This window comes from Cygnus atratus, chromosome 9, assembly GCF_013377495.2.
Source record: "Cygnus atratus isolate AKBS03 ecotype Queensland, Australia chromosome 9, CAtr_DNAZoo_HiC_assembly, whole genome shotgun sequence".
In the NCBI taxonomy this organism is placed as follows: domain Eukaryota; kingdom Metazoa; phylum Chordata; class Aves; order Anseriformes; family Anatidae; genus Cygnus; species Cygnus atratus.
Window position 1 is genome coordinate 22330085 of NC_066370.1, and position 22373 is coordinate 22352457.

Genomic DNA, 22373 nt, shown 5'->3' on the forward strand with positions numbered 1-22373 from the left:
AGGGATTTTGAAAAACACCTGAGAGCAAGCTGGCAGATTACTTCAGCTAACAGAAAGTCAGCAGGCTGGTTGCTTTTCACCAGCAATTTTCAGTGTGAGGCCAGATTTCCTCCAGGTCTCAGCACCCAACTGTTCCTTCTTCTAAAGCTGAACAAATGCCCAGGCTTTCAGAGACGTTGAGAATCCCAGTGCTCCCACTTGGAACAGGTTGAAAATGCATACTTCAGGAGAAGAATACAAAATTACTGTTAAAAACTTTATGCTTCTACATTACAAAGTCATTCTGTCTATAGAAAATCACTAATTACTTGCATCGGTTTATCGTTTAAAGAACTTTTAAAAAATAATATAGATTCCAGTACAAAAATATGTCTGAAAGCATAAGGAATAAATTAATATTTGATAGGTAAAAGAACTTACTGAACCATGAGAAGTTTCATTCCTCCATCACCTTTTCCTACAAACCGTCACATGCTGCAAATCCTCAGCTTTAGAAAAAATGCAAGTGCTCGGCTATGACTAATAATCCCCACTTTTATGTGGCTAAACATAAATAAAACATGCATAAACTAGTCAATAAATATTTGATTGAGGTTTCGGTGCCTGATAATTTTGCCCTTGGTTATCTCATTTATCAGTTTCCCAATTGGTTATCAGTGTCGCTGGGTCCGGCTGGATGCTGTATGATCTGGGAGGTCTAAACAGTCGTGTTCATAAAAATAAGTTAAATGTTGATTAAAGCTGAGACCAGTTCCTCGTTTTTTTTGCCTGGAAGGCACAGTCCTCGGATGAGCAATTAGAGCTCATACAAAAATCATAGGACGTACGTAACAAAAGTAAGAGATCTCATTCCTCCCACCGGAGCAGGGAGCCTCCCCGTCCCCCAAAACACCTCTTGTGGCTGCAGGGCCAAGCATCCTCCCTTCTGCCAAGGCAGATGGAGAGGGAGCAGAAATAACTCCTGCCCCCGCACTTCTCCTCCTGGCCGGCCCTGCTCCACGCTCACCCAAATTCTTTCCATCTCCCCAGTTTGCTGGGATCGCTAGAAGCGCGGCTCGCTCACTCACCGACTCTGTGCACCAGCGTCAGCTCTCCTCGACGCTCCTCATCCTCCTGCGGGACCCCGAGCTCGTAGCGAAGGAGCTGGGGGGCACCTCTGAACTGCAGCCCCGGAGCCCCGGCAAACCCCGCCACAGCCTCGTCCCCACCTAGCGCTGACACAGGCACCTCATTAGGACCACGGCCCCAGTCCTCCCCCCCAAGCAGCCCCACATTTATCTTTGCTTGTTTTCATGCTGGCAGACTTTCCAGCTAGTGCGTTTTCTGATTTGTATTTATAAACAGTTTCTGTTATCCAAAATAACAGAAAATGAGAAAGAAAAAATGCCTTTCTCCTGGAAACAAACTCTGGACCTCAGACAAGGCCATCTCTATTATTATGCCAATTTTTAAATGGAGAGTTTAATTTTCCTCACTTGAAGTTTGAGATTATTGATAGTTAATGAAAGTCATTACTCCAGCTCATTTGGGAGATGACAAATATAGAGCAAGGCTGGCTCTCCCTTTTCAAGAGCTAAAATTTGAGTCTTAAAATGACAGGAAATCAGTTGGCTGGCTTTTTAGAGTTGGTTAAAATATTAAACGCTGCCCCAAGTTTAGCAGGGGCTAAAGTAGGTTATAAAATAAGTTGCTCGGCTAAACTCTGCTCTGGTCACACTGGCAGAAAGCCAGAATCACGCCACTGACTGCAATGGAAAACTTGTTTTGGTTCATCAGAGCAGAATCTGGCTAACTTTTTTTTCCACAGGATGTTAAACTTCATTAAATAGTGCAAGAAAAACATCAAAATAGTATTTATTTCTGAAAAACAAGGTTTTTGTTTTCAAACATGTCCAGGGGATTTAAGCATTCGCCTCTGAATCCTCAGCAGAGCCAATTGCTTGAGGGTGAACTTGGGACCCACGCGTTACACGGAGCTCTGCCTTGGCCACGTCCGACATGGCTCAAGTTGGACTCCCAAAACCCCAGGATCTGTGAAAATCCCAGCTCCGAATTCACATCTGAGAAATACTTAATGGCCTCCAAGATGTAAAAATAGCTCACCGATGCAGGACCGCCTGTCAAGGCCCAGCCTGTATCCCTCCTTGCACACACATTCGTATGACCCCAGAGAATTAACACAGAAATGGTCGCAGTTGCCGTTCTCCAGATGACATTCATCCACATCTAGAAAAAGAGAAGTGCTGGTTAGGGACAAGTGCCTCTGTTCAGAGAGTGCTCTCTGTGCCTGGCTGCATCTGAGGAATTACTCTGGACATAAGAAAACCCAATTTTCTTAGTACTTTGGGGTTCTCTGTTTCTCACTAGTATTGGAGATATTAAAACATGTCAGAGCAACACGGAACAGATCATTTCACCTATGCTTTTGTCTCAAGTGAAAACAGCTGCTTTAAGCTGTTAAGTTCAGTTGATGCTTTGGATATTTTGAGGGCTCTCATTTTGTAGTAGTCTCTAAAACGCATCAGTATAGGTGTGCATGGAGGGGAGGAAGAGTTCCTGAATCATCTCCAGCAGCCCCGCTGATCCATGCTGGCTTATTGATGTATTACAAAGCGTAAACGTCATTTGCAAACCTTATCGGACGAGCTGGCATACGGCTGCCCATCCCCTTATCAGAGAAATGGCTGCAAAGCCCTGGAATGAGCTGTGAGAGCACTTCTTCCCGCTGTTGTGCTTGGCCAGACCGGTATGAAAGCACTCACCGTCGCAGCCGCAGCCGTCGGCGCTGGGCTGGAAGCCGGCCTTGCAGGAGCACTCGTAGCCGCCCGCGTAGTTGATGCAGAACTGGGAGCAGCAGGACGCACCGGTCTCGCACTCGTCCACCTCTGCAAGGACAGGGCAGCTCGTTCAGCCCCCAGGCACGGCCCGGGCTGCACACGCCAAGCACACAAAGGCGCTCCCACACACGCAGCACGTGGATAGACGCTACTGAACAGCAATCCACGTTTAACTACCTGCACCTTCATACCTCCAACCTTATTCCACGTCAGCAGTGAAAAAAACCTCTAATCTAACAGTGCATTCGCTGGAGGGGCGGACTGCAAGGTGCAATCGTAGCTTCTGATAGCTGGCAGCCTGTTGCTGTGCCATGCCCAGTGTCCATCCCGAAATCGGTACCATCGGCACGGCTGTGCTGGTGGCGAGGTAGGAGCAGCCAGCTGCAATCTTCTGACTGCAGGCTCCTGGCTGAGCTCAGCCCCTCCAGCCTGCCGCGCTATTCAGTGGCCATGCAAGGCCAGCTTGTCAATGCTGAGCTTGCAAAACATTTCTGAGCACTACCTAGGTGAGCAACCACAGATGGGAAAGGTCAGTGTCTCAATTAACCTTGGAGAGAGTACCAACATTATTAGGAAACACGGACAGGAGAAAGAGGAGAAGGAAAATGTAATTAATCAATCGAGGTGAGGAGGTCAGCATGAAAATGATTAATGCAGGTTATTTGGACACGGAGTGTTTTCCAGAAATGTCACAAGCTGAGTTTCTCTGCAGTTTGTCAGACGATACCTTGCTCTGGGGTTTATTAACAGCCCATTGTCTGTGCAGGAATGCGAAATGTGCATCCAACAAAAGGAAGATTTTTGCTGTGAAGAGCAGCTTTTCGCTTCCTCAGCCCTGCCAAGCCCTTCACCTCTGCTCTCCCTCCCCTGGCTGTAGCCAGCGAGGCGGTTCTCCCTCTGACATCTCTATTAGCAGGTCGCCGTGCTGCTCTGCCTCCTCTCGTGTGCAGAAATGGGACTGAATGACCCACCCCGCCCCGCCAGGCTCTTGTCAGCTCAGGATCCACATCTGCCTCCCTTCCTTCATTTCTCTCATTTTTACAGCTGCAGCATCAGCCACCCTTCCAGAGCTGTGTTTCCCTCCTGCCCTGCTCGTTCCTCCTCCCCGCACTGGGCTTTTCTCGTTGCAAGACTTCTTGTCCGTAGTGCCCCCGCATCCACCAGAGCTCCTGCTCGCTACCTCTCCTCCTGTCTTGTCTGTGCTGTTCTGTAATGCCTGCTCCTGGTTTGTTTTCTCCTCTCTTCTTGGCTGTTCTTTACAGCTTTAATGGCATAGCGACAGTGAGCCTAAACCAGTATGAGATACAGTTTGCACAGCAGAAGCCATAAACAAAAAAAATCACCTTGTAAAATCGTGTGGAACATGAAGGAATTTTTAAGCTCTTCTTGAAATAAAAACAACTGTAACTCTATCGCTTCCACTTCCTCAGTGAGACTGCCCACAACCACGTGTGTAACCTCACCAGTGAGCACGTGATGGAAACAGAGCAACTTCCATAACACAAAGCGGGGTTTGCACAGGGAACAGTCCTGAAAAGCGGTCCTGATGCTCCCAGCCAGAGCCAGCCAGGCAGAGGAAGGGACAGAAAACAACCCCTCAGCCTCAGCTGTACACAGTGAGACATGGCCACACCACCTGCAATTGCACCGGTGTCCTCTTCCACTCGGGAAGCAGAGCTCCCTCCCCTAAATGAATGACCTGAGCAAGCACAGAGCAAGGCAAGCTGGAGCAGTGGCCGAGGAAGTGCCAGAGGACAGCACTAACTAAATTCTGCAGGAGGAGGGAAGGGAAGGGAGGGGAAGGGATGTCCTCGAGCGACAGCTCTGCTGTGCACCCCCCTTGCAGGGGGGTAAATTACCTGTGCACGTTTTGCCGTCCAAGGCAAGGATGTAGCCGTCGTTGCAGGAGCAGCGCGGCCCCGCCGTCGTGTGCTCGCAGCGGTGAGAGCAGCCGCCGTTGTCGTTCTGGCAGCTATCCACGATTTCCATTTCGATGCCTTGCAGAGAAACAAATCGAAAGGATGGTAAAAAGCAAGCGCAAGAGGAGAGTCACTGGAGAATAAGCCTTGCATAAAAACGCATCCATAAACCAGCTGCTGTAGCAGGAAATATAAACTCAGCTCGCACCTACACCTGGGAACAGCGTGGCTTTGAGCCACTGAACTCTGAGTATTTGTCTCCCTGTGTCCCAACAGCGGATGCTCCTGACTTCGGCAGTGTGAAGGTGGCTTGCCAGTTTAGCAGTCTGCCGGCTATGGGAGCGTTCACAGGTGTCCTGAGATTGATGCTGCGTCTGAACGCAGCAGTGAGCTCTGCCCTCGCCCCAAAGGAGAGACGGAAATATTTGAGGAGCCCAGGCGGTTCGGCTCAACCGAGTCTGCCCGTGCTTTCCAAAAAGCAGCTTTTAGCTGCAGCAAAGCAGCACTTCTGTTAAGACTTTGTCCCCCAGACAAGTCAGACGGTGCCGGTACGATGCTGTCACCAGCCCCCTTTGCCCTGAGAGATCTCCCCACCTGCCGGCACTTGGCTGGGCTGCACAGACCTCAGACATTTTGGCAAGGTCCAGTGGAAACCCCCGGATAGGAAAGGGAACATCTGTCCATCTCCTTCCCATCCAGGTGCTCCATTCAATGATTTCTTTAGGAAGAAAATAAGCTATAAGCTCAGTTGTAAAGTTTCTCTTGAATTAGCTGTATTGTTTATTAGAGGGCTATTTAGAGAGGAATTTTCCGTGCTGTGCAGGAGAGCTGAGAAACTCCACCCCAAAAGGAGCCACTGTACTTCCAGAAACATCCCAGAATGGAGCAGCAAACAGATCTGGTACAGATGGATGGCATTTCCCCCCTTCTGCAGCTCACAGATACATCTCTGTTGGTAGCTCTGGTCCTCCCCTTTTTGTGCCTTCCAGTCTACTTAGAAGAGGGTGTAAATTCAGAGAACATATATGGAAGGCTACATCTCATCCATGCTGGGGTAATTTGCAACAGGGAGAAGAAATCTAGCCTACCGTCCAGCGTGCTAAACTGGGAGTTAAGAAGCCCAGAATCTGACTTAATGCACTATATTCGTCATTTACTTTGTCTTAGTTCTTCATTTGTAAAACAAGGATTTCCCCAGTGCCACTGGGGAAATGACAGAATAAACAAAGATTGTGAATCGCTTAAACACTGTGATAATCCTGATCATAAATACACACAGAATGTTTTTATTTTGATTGCTTGCTCCATAATATTGCACATAAGGCACAGAGAATCGCCATCCATGGGGATGTGCTGAGCATCGAGAAAAAAAAAGATCAGAAAATCACAATGAAACTTAAGTGGTCTAAACCACTGTTTTTTTATGCCCATAATAGATCATTTCATATCTGTGTACTAATGGCATTCCCTTTGCCATTGCACTACTCACAGATCCCCATTACCTATGAAATAATTCTCCGGGACCTCTCTGAAATAATTGTTTTTTGTTTTTAATGTACGTGGATGTTTTCAAACTGATTTTTATCCTTGCTAAATACTTCTTACATGCAAATGCTTGAAGAGCGCATTCCCCCTCTGGCATGCCGTATGTTTTCTGAAGGAAATTCTGCTGAAAGTTCATGCAGGGTATTATTAGATTGAACGATCGCTGCCCACCTCTGCTAGAACAGGTCATACTTCTGTCTGCATTCCAGTGAGCTTATGTTAGGTCCATAATAACACCAGCTCTTCCACAACACCTCCTTTATTAATCTAAATTTACCCTCAAGGACAGCCCAGGGATAACCTCTCAGCGAGCAGCGCAGGCAGCCAGTCCCCTTCTCAAGAAAAGCACCGCTGCTTGAGAAACCCCACTGCGTGGGGGGGAACACAACAGGGCTCCCTGATGCTTTAGTTTGGGAAATTTTAGTTGTGCAAATATTATATTTTCTCATCCCAAATCTTGTTTTTTCTTCCCCCATTTTTAAGCATCTACTTAATACTGTCAACAGTCTCTGGAGAAACATAAGTAAACCTAGACAGATGAAGACAAGAGCAGAATGTCATCTTTGTTTTCTTCTGCATCAGATCCAATATGTAAGAAAATTGGGAGAAGGAGGGCAGGAATGAATATATTTCACAGAACACCAATATTTTGGTAGCGCTGGAACAGAATTCACCAGGCTCTGAAGATAAACCAACAGGGATATTTGTTCTTTGAAATGCAGTAATTAAGGTCTGTGAACAGAGGCTTAGGAACGTATCAACTTGCAAAATGGCAATAGCAGAAGATGAAGAAAATAATATTAAGCTGCAGTTTTTGCATACATTTTATTTGCTAATCCAACTGAATTAAAAATGAAGCACGGCAGTTTGCAGATAAGATAGCCCGAAATGCATAGCTGGAAACCTGTCACTTACGGTAGCACTGCTTTCCATCAGCCCCCAGCTCGAAACCGGGATTACAGGCACAGGTGAAGGATCCCAGAGTGTTCACACAACGATGAGCACACCTGGCTCTCCCTTCTGCACACTCGTCAATGTCTAGGAAGCAGAGAGAAGGGCAGAGACAAACATTTGGGTATTAAAATTAAAAATATCTCCCTACACCCACATGGCTGTATTTCCAAATGTCCAGTGAAAACAGTTTCTTGATGTTAGTCTACAAATGATGAATCCAGGAAGACTGAACCCACAGCATTGTTCTCCAAATTAATCTGTTTGTCTAAGCCTCTCCACATGAATATTTACAACATCAAACATCATATTTACAGCATTTGTCAAAGTAGCTTGTTGATTTTTCCTATAACAAGAGCAAAGGTAATAGGAGCCACATGAAGAACATGGAAAAATGTCCTAACTCCTACTACCCTTAAATTATCACTCATAGCCACTCCATTTAAATTAACGGAGCAGGAATTATCTGTTTACTTCCTGGATGTCAAATGATCTGGATTAAATGGTGGCTGGGTCTCGGTAGGTCTGATGAAGACAGATCCTCTCTGTCACATCCCTGAATCCTGAAGTTTCTTCTGCATAAGTCCAGCAGGGAGGCAATTCCTGTCATCAGAGGAGTTTCATACCACGTGTGAGAAAGTAGAAAAGGTGAGGAGCCGTACATGGGCAGACTGTTCTTCACACAGTCCTCTGTCAAACAGTCCCTTCCTCAGCTTTACACTCAGTCATCTGCATTTTGGAGTTAAATGCTATTAAAGGCATCCATCTTCCTAAAATCTCAGTGGAAGAGCATGAAAATATTTTTAAGGAAAAAAGATACGCCTTATACTAATTACTGCTGCTGTGTAGTGCAGCTGCAAACACCAACCTCCGTGCAAAGACGTGTGGCACCCACCTACCCGACCTCCTGCTCCCACCCTGTCCTGACGTTGCCTTGCAAAACGCAAATTATTCACTGCGACGATCCCGGGTCAGAGCGTCTCGCGCCCAGGACGGAGCTGTCAGGTGTGCAGCTCCTCGCCCTTTCCCACAGCAAACCGCTTTCCAACCGTTTTTTCTCTCCATATGTGCTGTAATCAGTCCCATGTTCACGGCCCCCTGCACTTGAACACGAGTAGCTTTATGAATGCAATCAGCCTACTTGCAAAAAGAGGCCCCAGGCAGTGCAAACACCGCACACTGACTCATGAAAATTTCAGGCTGAATGGCAGCTGCTCTGAAGCTGCAATGTGTGTAGCTGCTGTTTAGAATAAAATGGGCTATTTCTCCTCATTCTGTAATTAATTGCCACTTTACACATAGAAAATGTTGGCAAATGCCTCTAACGTTCTTTTCGCTTTTTCTGCTTTTCAAATAGAAAAAAAAAAGTTGGAAAACCATACCACAGCCACCATCCTGCACATATTTCTTCATAACTTGTAAATACAGCTAATAGCTAAAGTATCAGCTCCCCTGACACTTTCCTGCCCTCTATCTCCTTCTAGCTTGGTTTTCAGATTGTCAAATACCAGCTTGAATTTGGCAAAGAAATGCTTTGAATAATCTCTAGGAGAAAAAGCTTTTGTTTCATAGTATATTCACAGTAAAAAATGACGCCTAACATTTCAAGACTGTTGCCATGAGGTCAGGAAGAAAATTTGTTCCGATATATAACGTTGCAAGTTATCTAGTGCTTGAGTTTATACATAAATAAACAGAACTGTCAACATGCATCCAAGACAAAACAAGGAACATGCTGACTCTAGGATTAAACACACTGCTGCTTCCACCTACCAATCATCGGTGTAGGGTCGACGCTACTTGGAAATACTTTACTTTTTTGGTAACCTTCCTCATATGAGTAATCCCAACTGCCAAGGTGCGCAGTGCTACTCACAGAAGGGTTTACAGAAAACTGAGTAAAACATCCAAGGCAGGAAGTATTTTGCAAAGCAGCCAGCATTCTGTACAGACAACACAGCAATTTAAGTATTGGTAAAATTTTGGCCAAGTTTCCAAAAAGGGGAGTTTGAAATTAGTGTCGCACCCTGATCCTGACAAGGCTGTTAAAAATCTGTACACAGTCAAGTCTAGAGATACTTTGCACTCCATTAAGCTGATAAACTACCCTTGCTTCGAAGCACCATGTTAAAAGAGAAAAACAGGTATTTTGGTCTCTAATTCCCACTCATTTCAGGTCAGAAATGCTTTAGATCCTTTTGAAAATCCCAGCCTAAGTACAGGACTTTGGAATTCAACTTTTTAAGCTCCTTTCTTTGGAAATCTTAGACTTTGTGATTTCTTTCTTCACAGTAGTTTCTCTATGAATATGGAAGCAGTTCTGCTAAAAAGCCCTTTTGAATTCTAAATAGGTTTTCAGTGACCTGGTTCAGTGTTACTTGAACCAGTTTTCCAGGAACTGTATCTGGGGCATTATTTTAAAGGGACACTACAGCAATAACACTACAGCACCCACAAATCCAGTTCCTAGAAACTATGATTGAAGAGATCACAGGGTAATTGCCATTACTAAAATGGTCCCCCAAGACAATTGGCTGACGTAAATATCACAAGGAGAAATGTTGTTTCAAAACACATACATATATTTGTCCAACATATTTCTTTCCATTCAAAGCTCAGTAAAGCCAGAGCACGGAATAATACCCTTCTTCCCAAGAAACAGTCCGCATTTTCTTACCTAAGCAGGACTTCTTGTCTGCAGAAAGATAATGCCCTGGATGACACTCGCATTTGGCAATTCCTCTCTCATTTTGACAGATTTGTGAGCATCCTCCATTCCCACTTGTGCAGGGGTCTATCACTGAAACCAATTAGAGCACACTGTCAACTTAAAGGTCATACTTGTGCCTGAAAATGGTCTTACCTGCCATCGTTACAGCTAACAACTAAGATTACGGTAGCCGTAAAAGATTAGACTGAAAAGAATATTTGACAGAAGTCGGTGTGGAGTTAAATCCATTGTTTTCCTGTGTGCTATTTTCTCTGTTGTTGGACAGCATTTTCCATAGAGCAGCAGCACTTTAAACAGTGGGCAATTGTGGTTGTATTATTCCTCGGAAGCAGGACAGGAAAAGTACATTTCATCCTTATTTTGCCATAACTGAGCAGATTTCAAGAGTTGCTCTAAACAATAGCAATTAGCACTCCAGTACGTGTGAACCAATAAACACATACAGTGGTGGAGTTTGCCACAGAATAATGTGTATTTAGAAGTCTCTAGAGAAAATACATGCTGAAGAGCCCTCAAAAGATTTCTTTCAGTCTAAAAACATATGGCATTAATGTTGTACATCAAGATTTTTTACTTTTTTCAACAACAACACACCATTTCAAGGATAAGCAATTCTAAGTGGCAAGAACTTAGAAACACATTTATAAAGCGCCTGCAGAAGTCTCCACCTCAACACCTTCAATGTGGTTTACGTGCTTATTCCTGGAATGCATACCTGCTGGAAGCATGTACCTGCCCAAAGGCTTTGCACACATACAAACTGACCCATAGACAGGATGATTTGGGTTAAGAGACAGAGTTTTCATACCAAAATCTGATATTCTGCACAACGTTGAGGTTTCAACGTGGAGTACTAGTTACACAAAGACACTGGTGAAGAACATTAGAGAGGCAAATTTGGAGGATACCTTTGAAAATGTGTCCCCTAGAGTTAGGCTTAGTTTCAAATAAAGCTTTTTAAAAGTCAAAGGTATTTCCTTACAATTAAAATTGTAATTCACTTTTAGCTTTTCACTAATTACTGTCTGCTTTGAAACATTTGACCAGTATTCCTCGCTTGCCTCCAGCCTGACATCTCCTTCGTTGGCTATCTCAAGGTCTGTGCAAGATAATTTCCACAGGAGCACTGGGAGGAAAGTCAACATCAGTTGAAGGTGTTTTCCTCTAGACCTTGCAGCTTGGCTCTTCCCTTGGCTAACCCCATAAACAAATATATAGAGTTATGCAGAAGAAGGGGCTAAGAAAAAAACAAAACCAAACTATTTTATATAGAGACATTTAAATATATTGGAATTTTATTTTTCATATCCTCCAATTTTTGCTTTCCTATTCTGTGTAGCCAGTGGAAATTTGTGCCACTGTTGGCAACAGAGGACATGGCCCCAAAACGCCTCAAATCCCCTCATTTCACCTCCTGGCATCTCAAGAACATAACCATTCAAGTCTGCAGGCTGAGTGTCTGGCATGATAATATAAAATAATATCACTGTTAAGGATTTAGAACTGAAATTTTCTGTTGGACTTTCAACACGATAGGTTGCAAATAGGTTTCCGAGGGACAGCAGCACTTCATCCTATGTGACACTTTCAAGGCTGACAGCTCAGCTCTGCAGTTAAACAGTTTGCTGTCTACAAAGGATTTAGCTTCAAGCAAGAACTCGTTCCCTGGCTGATATCAAATATTGAGTTATTTGCTGATTCTTTTTTTATTTGGATAAATTAAATGAAATCCCTATCAAACAGCATCTGTTAAACCTACATATTATAAAGGTTTTCAGAGCATCCAAAGCTTTAATTTGAGAATGATTGCAGCATAGAGTAAAACTTGTAATAATCTGTGACATGACAACAAGCAAACAACAAATTATAGGGTACTCAGTAGTAAAATGTAGTAATTTGAATAAAAATAGCAGCCTTGGAAGCCCTTAGACAAGATAAAAGTTTGTAAAGGAAAGAGATTTTCAGGACATAAAGCAACCACAGATTGATTTGTTTTACTTGCTTTTGTTTTACTCTGACATATCTGTTCCTTGCGTCACAGGCAGGTTTTAGGAAAAGCTAAAAACAACTCTTCTTTCTCCGACACATTTGGCTCTTATTGTTTGACTTGCTAACATTATTGGGTAACTGACTCCACCCTATGAAACTCTATCCCAAGCTGTTAAACACTGTGGCCAAAAAATCAAGACCAAAAAAAAAAAAAAAAAAAAGAAAACTTTATAACCATTCAGTTTCCTAGCTGTCTCAGGACATCCAGGAATCTTGTCTGAAAAAGCCACGCTGATGCATTGTTCTGGGATGGCAGTAATGCATTTGATAAACTGTACGTGCTGCGTGTGCTGCGGACCCTCCCAGAAAGTCACTGCAAGGTTGCAAAGGACGCAGTCTAGTTTTCCAGTCCTACCTCTTATGCTCTCTAGAGCAGCAAATGAAAGAGAACTGGGTCTCATCAAACTCATTTGCTTGCTCATAGCAACCGTGACTTTACACCGGAGAAAATATAAAGTGGTCAGGATTAAAAATTCCTTCCCTGGCAGAGGGAGAGTTGTTGGTGGAAGCTGTTTATTTATACATGGAAAATTCAGAATGGGTTGTGAAAGATGTTTGTTCCTACCACTCCTAGGTAACCCAATGGAGAATTCTTTTTAGCAGACATCCTGTAAAGCCCATGTCCCTTATATAAGCACGAAAGCCACTGCAGCTCCCATCTATACACCCCTCACCTAGAGCCCGTCTCTCCACTTTGCTGCCGTGCATCTCCGTGCCTTGCAGTGGCTGTGCAGGGCAGGCTGCACCCTGCCAGGCCCGGGTCTTTCCGCACTGCCTCACGGGGCGCCTGGGTGTGGAGTCAGCCCCTGAGCAGCCCATGGGGTGGCTCACACTGCAGCACAGCCATGGCTGCTGTAGTAAACGCCCTCGTGATCCTGCAGTTTCTCTGTCCAAACTAGCGCTACAGCAGCCATCCCTTCTGGTTGGAAACTAAAACCAGCCAGGCTCACCTCCTCCCACCTCTTCTATTTAGAACATCTCTAATTGCCAACCCAAATGTATTCATGGCCACTTTAGGCTCATTTGTTCCTGTAAAAATCTTGTCCATCAGCTTAACTAGCACTTTTCTCTCCTAGGTGTTTACTTGCTAAGGTATTTATGGGATGAAAGCATCCCACTCAGACTTCATTTTGCCAGGCAAACTCCTCTTGCAAGACAGATTCCTTCCTCTGACCACAGCTCCTCTCCTGGGGAGGTTGTGCTATTATATTTCGATTTACACCATCCTAAAAGCAGGTAACCAGCATACAAACAGGCTCCAAATAGGGCTCCGTTGTTCAGCAATTACTGGTGACGAACTGCTGCCTTCATTGGGTGCCTGACCCTCATCAGCCCCACAGCATGAGGGAGCCAACCGCCACAGCCGCGTGCCTCTGCGGCACCTCCAGCGCCAGCAGAGGAGCAGCAAGAGGCTTGGAGTCGGCCTGGAGAACAGAGCAGGCCCCCAGAGCCCTGTCCCCAACAGTGCTGTCCCTTTCTGTCTCTTTCTGCTAATCCCCGGGGACACAACGCGGCCGGCAGGTGGGAGGCCATGAGGAAGGGAGCGGGCCGGGGCTGCTGGCGGCCGCGCGGGGAGGCCAGGCCTGGAGGCCAAGCGCAGGTTGCACACAGCGGGAGCTGGAAGCAAGCTGAACAGCAGGATTTACTCACACTTCATACGCAGCGCGTAAAAACCCCCGAGCAGAAGAGGAGCCATATGGAAACGGTTTTGTGACAGGAATTTTAGCGCAATAAATCCACAGATTTGGCCCTATCTTTCGCTGGCATATTCAAGGGTGCAATGTGTGTGCGCTTGTGTTGGCGAGGGGAGGTTTGATTTAAAAACTGATGAATTTCTTAAAATATATGGAAAAAAAAACAACAACCAAACCCAAAGGTAGCATTTCTGTTCTGCTTGTGAGTACTGCATAACCTGAAGGGGAGGATGAATGAATCAGATTGCAATTAGGAGCAACATAAGCCAAAATCAGTTAAAGAACAGACTTCATGTAGAATAAAATATGGAGGCCAACTCTGCACACAACTTGGTGAGTAATGAGGATTACAACACGACCAAGTTCCTCACCTATCTATCTCATCATGGCCAGTGTGCAATCAGCAGCCAGGGGTCTGCGAGGCCAAAAACACCTTTGTGACTGTCAGCTGAGGCGAACTTCACACCTCAGCTACGTGTTGGTTTAACCCCGTTGGTAATAAGCAATTCCTAAAGCTGCAAGCGGGGGGAAATAGGAATGGGCAGAGGCCCCCAGCACTGTCCTGGGGGCTTTGACGTGGCCTGCAGCATGTGCAGGCAGGTGGTGCAGGACTGCTGGCGCTGGTCGTGACCGTCACCCAGCCACTGCTCCTGCCCGCAGCCTCCCGTCAACACAGGGGCTGATGGTCAGAGGCAAGGAAGCATTGTGGGAACACACGTCAACAACCCCAAAACGTATTTCCCGTTTCAAATATACGAACAACTGCAAAAAACACACAGTCCTGTAATTTTTACAGCCTTACGGAACTGCTTTCATCGATGCACCTGTTCCCGTCCCCTGCGCCGTTCTCCCTGGCAGTCACAGTGCTGGTTTGACAGCGTCCCGCATTGGCGAAAGCCAACGACTGCAGCAAGAGGAAGGGAAGATCTGAGAGCTGCGATGCTGACTGAAGTACAGCCACCCTTTGATCTGACAGCAGCAAAACACTTGAGGATCTGCCGAGGTAAGGAGGGAAAAACAGAGCAGCCCCACTGGCACTTGCCCATTGTTTTTTGTCTGTCCCCACTATTATTGATTAAAAAAGGGGAATTGTCTTTCAAGCTGATTTTCTCAGCCTCATGCATAGGAAGCAGTAAAAGACAGGAGTCACAGGCTCTGCAGGACTGCAGCATGGACATACAGAGTAAACAACAGGGCATAAGACAATTTTAACTCCTCTCTAAAGATGCTTCTTCTTTTACTCAGGCAAATTAATATTCTTTTGTGTTCAGCATATATCCCCAGCCTCTGGAGAAACGTTTCTCTTCCTGCCAAAATATGTTAACACACACCCACACCTATTCGCACGCTGAATATAAAAATAAGATCGATCATCTGAACCTGTTATTGTGCTGCACGTATGTACGTGAGTGTGTACATGACTGCATCTATATATATTTTAACAGGAGGGATGTACAATGTTTGCCACGAGGAGCTGGAAAGACTATTTGATCCTCCATGGAAGGCAGACTCTGGACTCACTGATGTCAGCAAAAAGCTTTGACGTTTATTTTAGCAATATTAATATTAATTCAGTTATCTGTCATAGACATTAATGAAGTGTTAGCCACAAAAGCTGCTGCAGGAGGCATTTCAGCCTGTACTACCATCAGCAGACAACTAGTTGCTGCACTGACTATGTGCTAAAAAGAGAAGGAATTTTTTCCATTGCTATTGACTCTCGATGCCCAGGCAGCAACGGCCAGGACACCTCCCTGCATGCTGCACCTGGCCTTGCTGTCTGGTCTGCACCGGGGACGAGGCTGCCCACCTCTGAAAGCAGCTTCAGTTTCCATGAGGGAGGCACCGACACACTTGGAGCTTCCCGCTTGCTCTACATTTGTTTCCAAAGACCCATTTTTCAGTAAGAATATTCAAATAAGATGGAAAAATTTCAGGACGTGAAAAATGCCTTAAGTCGGCTCTAAGCGACAGAAGAGACGCCTCGAATTTTAAAGGTGCCATTTTCCTCCCTCCTCTTCTGGACATAAGCCAGTTTGGAAGTGGCAGCAGAGAAGCTCTACCACCTGCGGTGCCTCATGGCATGGAGACAAGGGGACAGTGTCACGGCATGTGGGGACGGTGGTGGGAGGCCACACGCAGGGAAGACAAGGACCTGCGGATGGGCTCCATCTCCACACCTGTGCAATACAGATGCTGACGTTGATAGAGAAAAGAGACTTTTCTGACTCCAGGAGAAAATGGAAAATTCTCAGCGAAGAGTTGTCTCCAGCCCGTGAAGCCACCAGGTTGTGTGGTTACTTCAGCTGCTATCTGGGAAGTTACCGAGCTGTACAGTGGCAAAGGAAGCCCCAGCACGAGCCCCGCTCTCTGTTCAGGTCATTGCTCAGCTCCGCAGCAGCCTTGCTGTCCTCTCACACCTGAGTGTCTCTTACGCTTCTGTGTGGCTGAAAGAAGCTAAGCTTTGGCCTTCAACATACATATCTCAACCTATTATTACCTATAATAATGCTCAATGTTTTTACAAAAGAGTATGAAACCCTAGTTAGACAGTAACCATGGGGCTAGAGCAAGCACTCTCCTCAAGCCTTTATCCTCCATCACCTTAAATCCAACCTCACGAATGACAAGAACTGTAACCAGATATACTGTACTTTTACTTGTGTGACAAAGCAAAGAGTAGTGATTTGTAGAGATACCTTCTTTGTTGCTTCCTCTATTAAGATCCATAATGTGTGGAAGTCTCCACAAAGAGCTGTTTCTCAACAGCTCTTCTACATAAGCCAGACATCAAAGATAACAGCTGGCACCAGAGATGAATTGGGCTCTAAAATCTCTGTTCTGCTTTCACTTCTTGGAGTTCAAACAAGAATAAATTCCAGTGAAGACAATGAATTTACATCAGTCCAAAAACACAGCCTGGTACTACAATAAATGTTTTCTGTCTGATTTTCTGCTTTTCAGACATCAGTTGGTTAAACTTTAACGAAGTTAAATTCACTACATTAACATAATCAAGGCATTGAAAACAAAGTAGAAGGACTGGGCAGTGTTACCCTTGGTTATTTTAATTACCTGATTTGTAGTGAATGTTCAGGCTGGCACACATATCTAAAAATGAATTCAGTATTGAGCAAAATCTGAGGGACAAAAAGCTAAAGAAGAAAAGGAACACTGAAGAAGATAGGATTGTGGCACAACACAAAGTAACAGAGATCATCAAAGGATTCAGGAATAAAACATTTTACTTTCACATGCTGTTCATCACCAAAGAAGATAACCCATGTTAGAAATCATTTGCCTTGGAGTACAAGCAGGAGAGTGCTATGAGGATCATGCTGGTGATGCAGGGATGGACTGCCAGGGACAGTCGGGATCCCAAACACGCTGTGATGATGCGGTAGCAGGACAGGACTTGCTGTAAAGGGTTTGTAACAAAACTTCAGTAATCTTCCATGCAATCGCATGGTAAAGTAGCTTATCGAAGACCTTATCTTAAGCTTGTGGAGACCTATTTGAGTCTTCAGATGTGGGCTGAATATCTTATAAGAAGATAGATCCACTTCCTTATGTATGGGAGACTTCCAAGCCATCTAGGCTGCAAAATCTGCTTCCCTCAAGTCATTTTGGCACTTTTGCTCCCAGAAACATAGGATTGCCAAAAAAGAAAAGAAGACGTGGAAAGAATGAACATAACAGAAATCTGGGCTGCATTCATCTCAAAAGCCTGTATAAAGGGATGCGTGTTTTTTATTTCTGTAGCTGAGATGATAAACTTTCATAACAGCTCATTTCCAGAATGTGGACCCTTTTTATTCTTAGTATGTTTGAGAGATTGTTACATCCTCTAAGGTATTCATGGAACAAATATTATTGCTAATGTAAGCTTTATTTGAAACGCTAGACGTTCTGCTCAGCTGCACTAGGCCAAAGGAGACTTGCACTATTCCTTTTACTTCTTGATCGGATGAGTGCTCAAAAATGCACATATAAACTGGTGCAGTAGACCAGGCAAACTCTCCATTCCCACCAGTATCTGGTCAGTGCAAGCAGCTAGTGCCCAAATTCCAACGCTGGGCGCTCCTGGAGAACAGTTTTATAAAAAATGCTTCTCCCTGTCCTCATCAATTAGCCTCTGTCTTGTGCTCCAATGCATGAGAGTTTATTATATCCATTTATTTTGGTGTCTTGTCTAAATAGCTAAATGGAACTCAATATTCCCTGCTCAGTATTGTGCGTATCCATTATCATGATAGCAGCTCTCTCTGACTTCCTTCTGTCTCTCATCTTAGGATTTATTTCTGTTCCTCCTTGATAATTTTGGAGATACTCTGAATAAACCTGAACATTATATTAAGTATTTTTAATAACTCCTTTTGAATGCTTAAATTCCTGAAATGAAAACTCACTTTCTGATAATGTTCACAGCTAGGAAAACTCAGAACTAAGCTTCTGATTATTTGTGCCACGGGAATACTACACACTGCCCACAGAATCCCCACAATACCTACTTTTTGTGTTTATCATTCACTTCTCTCAATCTTTTTTCCCTTAAGCCATGTTACTCATTTTTAGTATGAAATTCCCTCTCCACCACTGCTGAAAATGAGACTATTCAGAGTGAGTAATGTAATTCAAACATCACATCTTAGAATTCTGTGTCTTCCCTGGTCATACCTCATCAGAGAGAGATGGATTTCTCTTTTTTTTTTCTTTTCTTCTTGTAATTCATAGGAAAACACTAGTGTTTCTATGTAAATATAAACCATTTTGCTTTAAATTAATTTATTTATTTCACACTTGTGTTTCCTTACTCATTCCCTCTCCAACTGACATAGCCAAGAAAAGATTCAGACTTCGCCGTATTTTTAATTGCAGTTAATTTCCAAAATGCTGAAAGTCTTTGTATGTGGTGAACCCAACAAACCTAAAATGGTAAATTCCTTAAATTAAAAAAAAAACAACAACAAAAAAAACATTATTCCCACAGCCTGAGTGCTAGTACATCTTGTGTCCTAGTTGCATCAGTAAATTTACTGCTGAGATAATATAAGAAATGACTGATGACATATTTGGCTGATTTTAAGTACAGCCAAGGGAATTCATGCAAGAACTGAGACAATGACAAAACTGGGAGTGAATTTATTCTGCAGATGTGGCCCGACCATACTTGACCATTCTTCTCATATTACCTAAAACCAGGCTTAAAAAATGCTCAGAATTGGAAAAATGTTCTCATTTGACGGGGAGACCTTACATTTTTTAAAGCCTGCTTCAGAGCAAAAAATATTTTCACACAATTGCATCACAGAAACATTGGATGCCGTCACTGCTTTGCTCTCAAAAAAGAGAACAATTTTGGAAATGTCTGTTTTCTTGAAAACCACTTGAACCAGACAGGATAGTGATATCCTTCATGAATTAAGCAAAATTGAGACCAGGAAAGTCTACAAACCTCTGCGTTTATGCAAAAACATTTTTTTCCCAGTGATGTGCTTGTAACATTTACTTACGTAAGCACGTGCGCCCATCGGTGTGCAGTCTGTATCCCACCTGGCACTGGCAGTAGAAGGAGCCATGGGTGTTAATGCAGCCCTGCTGGCAGCCTCCGTTCACCACTGCACACTCGTCCATATCTACAAAGAGCAGACAAATGACAGAAATTACAAGACAGCCTCAGCAAAGCCATACCCCGGTTCTCCTGGAGTGTATGTAGCTCATACACAATGCAACCACGACGCTCCAACTGTATTTTTTTGTTTATTTATTTTGCTGCTGCACTCTATACAGAGCAAAGAAAATTGAAATTTTATGGTGTTTTTCAAAGTTCCCACGGGCACTGTCTCTGTAGTCTCTACTTCTGAAGCCTTTGCTAATTAGAGTGGTCTGTGACGCTTTCCCCTGGGGGTAAGAGAAAAATACAAGGAGAGAATGACGGTAAGCTAACACATCCAAGCTTGCAGGTACCACTGGTCAAACATTTGGCTTTCACAAAAATTTGCTGTATGAAGATTTCCTTTTGCATCAGGCCTTTAATCTCATTAGCAGGGCTGCTTGGGGGTACAAGGACATACAACTGACATGGGAAAAAGACATGCAAGAGCAGAGCTGACGCTCTCAATCAATGGGAGCTTTGGCACTACATATGAAAAAAAGGATGACTTTGTGCCACATTTTCTGTGGCTCTGGTCCCGCAGGCTTCTCCGAGTTTTCCTGAACCTTCTGTATCTTCTTCTCGGGTGACCTCCCTGACAGGGAAGTGATTTCCTGACCGTACATGCTCAGCATCAGCAGGCATCGCTCTGTATTTCACAGTTTAGGGGATTACATTCAGTCAAATGAGGAGAGAAACCACCATTAAACCGGCTTGAGACTGTGCTGTAACATTTCTCCTGAAAACGAAGACAAGGATGGACAAAAAAGACCTAAAAAAGTTTAAGAAAACACTTGAAGGTTTAGAACCCACAAAACTGCATTTTCAAAAGTACCACATAAGCAGTTTCTGCATCTTTTCTGCAACTCCAGAATACTGTAAATAGCATTTGATTGGCATGTTGATACCACTACCTTAAAAATTGACACAGAAATCATTGAAAGTAAGGGCCAGTTAGTTCACTCCCTGACAAAATTTCACCTGGTAGATACTCGTCTTGGATCTGTCTGTCCTTTCCTTTGCAGCCCTCAGGGATGGCAGGTCCACAACCCTCCATCTCACCCAGGGGCGATGCTGGCATGAAATTATGCTGACCACTGAACACATCCTCCTGTTACTAAACCCTTCTGCAATAGGCATCTGGAAGGGACCCTCCATTACTACCTATATATATATGTATATATATATTTAAAGACTGACAAGGACTGAACTGCCCTTTGGATCACATTCTGAAACCATCCCCTAAAGGATTTAACCACCCAAAAATGCCCAAGCAGGTGTGCATGAGGAGACTGGGACAGAAAGAAAGAAAAGAGTGGCTCCATGGAGAGGCCAGCCCATAACTGCTGCTGCAGGGAAGGGGCCGGCTGCAGAGCCAGGAATGCGGAGCGGAGAGGAGCACGGAAACAAGAGCACAAAGAAGGTTTTTTCCCCCCTGGTGTTGCACTCGAGGAGCATGGGGTCTGGCTTTCATATTTTTGCTGTTGATATATCTGCTTTGCATTTAGCTTTTATGGTTTACATTTTTATGCTTTTATGTTTATTCCATTTTAGAAAATCTAATCAAAATTAAATGGAAAAGGAAGTTTTAAAGATGACTTGGAAACACACGACATCCTGGTCCTCAGGAAATGTATTTATAAAGTTAAATTTTAATATTTCACATGTGAATTTCACTCACCTAAAGTGAAGTCCTAGTGTTGACTAGTGTTTAAATTCAGACCATTTGCTAACGTGTGCCACTTTTTAATCCTTCTGCTATATCTGTTCCTTCATTAGACTGTATACTATGTACATTTCCTACTGCCTGGAGACATCTGGAATACTTTTTTTAAAACAGAAGTTTCATTTTTTTAATGTAAACAGTAAACAGAAAATGTTATTCATCTTGTTGAATACTATACTGTTAAGAAACACTCTGCTGAAAAATCCCAGGATGAAATCAAAACCAGGAAACTATTTGTCTTGAGTAGCAAAGAAATAAAATAAGCAAAAAGGCTCAGAAAAGTATACCAAGGAAGCAGCTGAGCTATATAGTACAACACATTCTAGTATTTATACTTCCATAAACTTAATTATTTTAAGCTTTAATATATTAATTTTATAAGCTACAATCAGCCACAGAATTTCTCTATGTACCAAATACAGCTTTAGTTTAGGATATTAGCACTTACAAAGGAAAAAAAATAGCCAAGATAATAAAAAATGAGCAATTAGAGTAAGTGCTATTTGTCAGAGCTAGGTCTGTTCGGGCATTTTAGTGCCTGGATTTCCAGGAGAGCCCTTGGGAGCTCAGCACTGGCTGCAGCCTCCATCAGCCTGCGTGTCCCTTGTCCTGCTGTGTCCCAAACCACTCACGTCCCCACGTCACCAGACCGCTCCATGTCCCCCTCATTGGCTTTGCCTGTGTGGCAGCCCACCCTTCTGAGAGGTGCCCCCCGCCTGCCTGGGGCCCCAGAGGGCTCCGTACTTCAGCACCGGCCCTGGTGGGCCCAGCTTTAGGTACCCATCACCAGGAGGACAAAAGCAAAGGTGAACAACAGTATCCTCTCCAATATCATCCAAATACCTGATGGACAACAAACATACTTTGCTCGCCTCATAAAACACCCTTCCAGGCCCAGCAAGGCACTTGGAAGGCAGTACAATTAAACGAAGAACAAAAGGCCCTATAACAGACTTGTACACACAGCCTTACCCCACCCCACAACTCCCTGCAGCTGAGGGGGGAAATCACCAGGCGAGATGGAGGAGCACACCACGCAGCGCCACTGCCGTCCTCCCGGGAGGCCCGAGCGGCGAGGCCGATGGCAGGCGAGGCCTTCAGCCCGAGGCTTCCTCTGCGAGATCAATATTGTCAGGACTAAACGTCGAAAGATGCTTTCGCGTACTGAAGATATAATCAAGAAAAATGCAACGTGCAGTCGCCTTCAGTGCCTCCTACATCTCTGGGACAGGAAACAACACTGCCCCCGGTTACAGAAGAAAAATGCC

General features: G+C 44.3%; 1 protein-coding gene across 1 annotated transcript in view; it reads right to left on the reverse strand.

Moving 5' to 3' along the window:
• LOC118253123 (multiple epidermal growth factor-like domains protein 6) overlaps window positions 1–20436 on the reverse strand; it is a 64041-nt gene extending 43605 nt beyond the window's left edge. Inside the window, exons 1-8 of the mRNA XM_050712605.1 lie at window positions 20361–20436; window positions 19240–19362; window positions 9930–10052; window positions 7217–7339; window positions 4697–4834; window positions 2763–2885; window positions 2104–2226; window positions 1068–1214 (exon numbers count right to left, since the gene is read on the reverse strand). Of these exons, the coding sequence (XP_050568562.1) occupies window positions 1068–1214; window positions 2104–2226; window positions 2763–2885; window positions 4697–4834; window positions 7217–7339; window positions 9930–10052; window positions 19240–19362; window positions 20361–20436 (976 nt within the window). The remainder of the gene's footprint in view (window positions 1–1067; window positions 1215–2103; window positions 2227–2762; window positions 2886–4696; window positions 4835–7216; window positions 7340–9929; window positions 10053–19239; window positions 19363–20360) is intronic.
• Between the last annotated feature and the right edge of the window lie 1937 nt (window positions 20437–22373).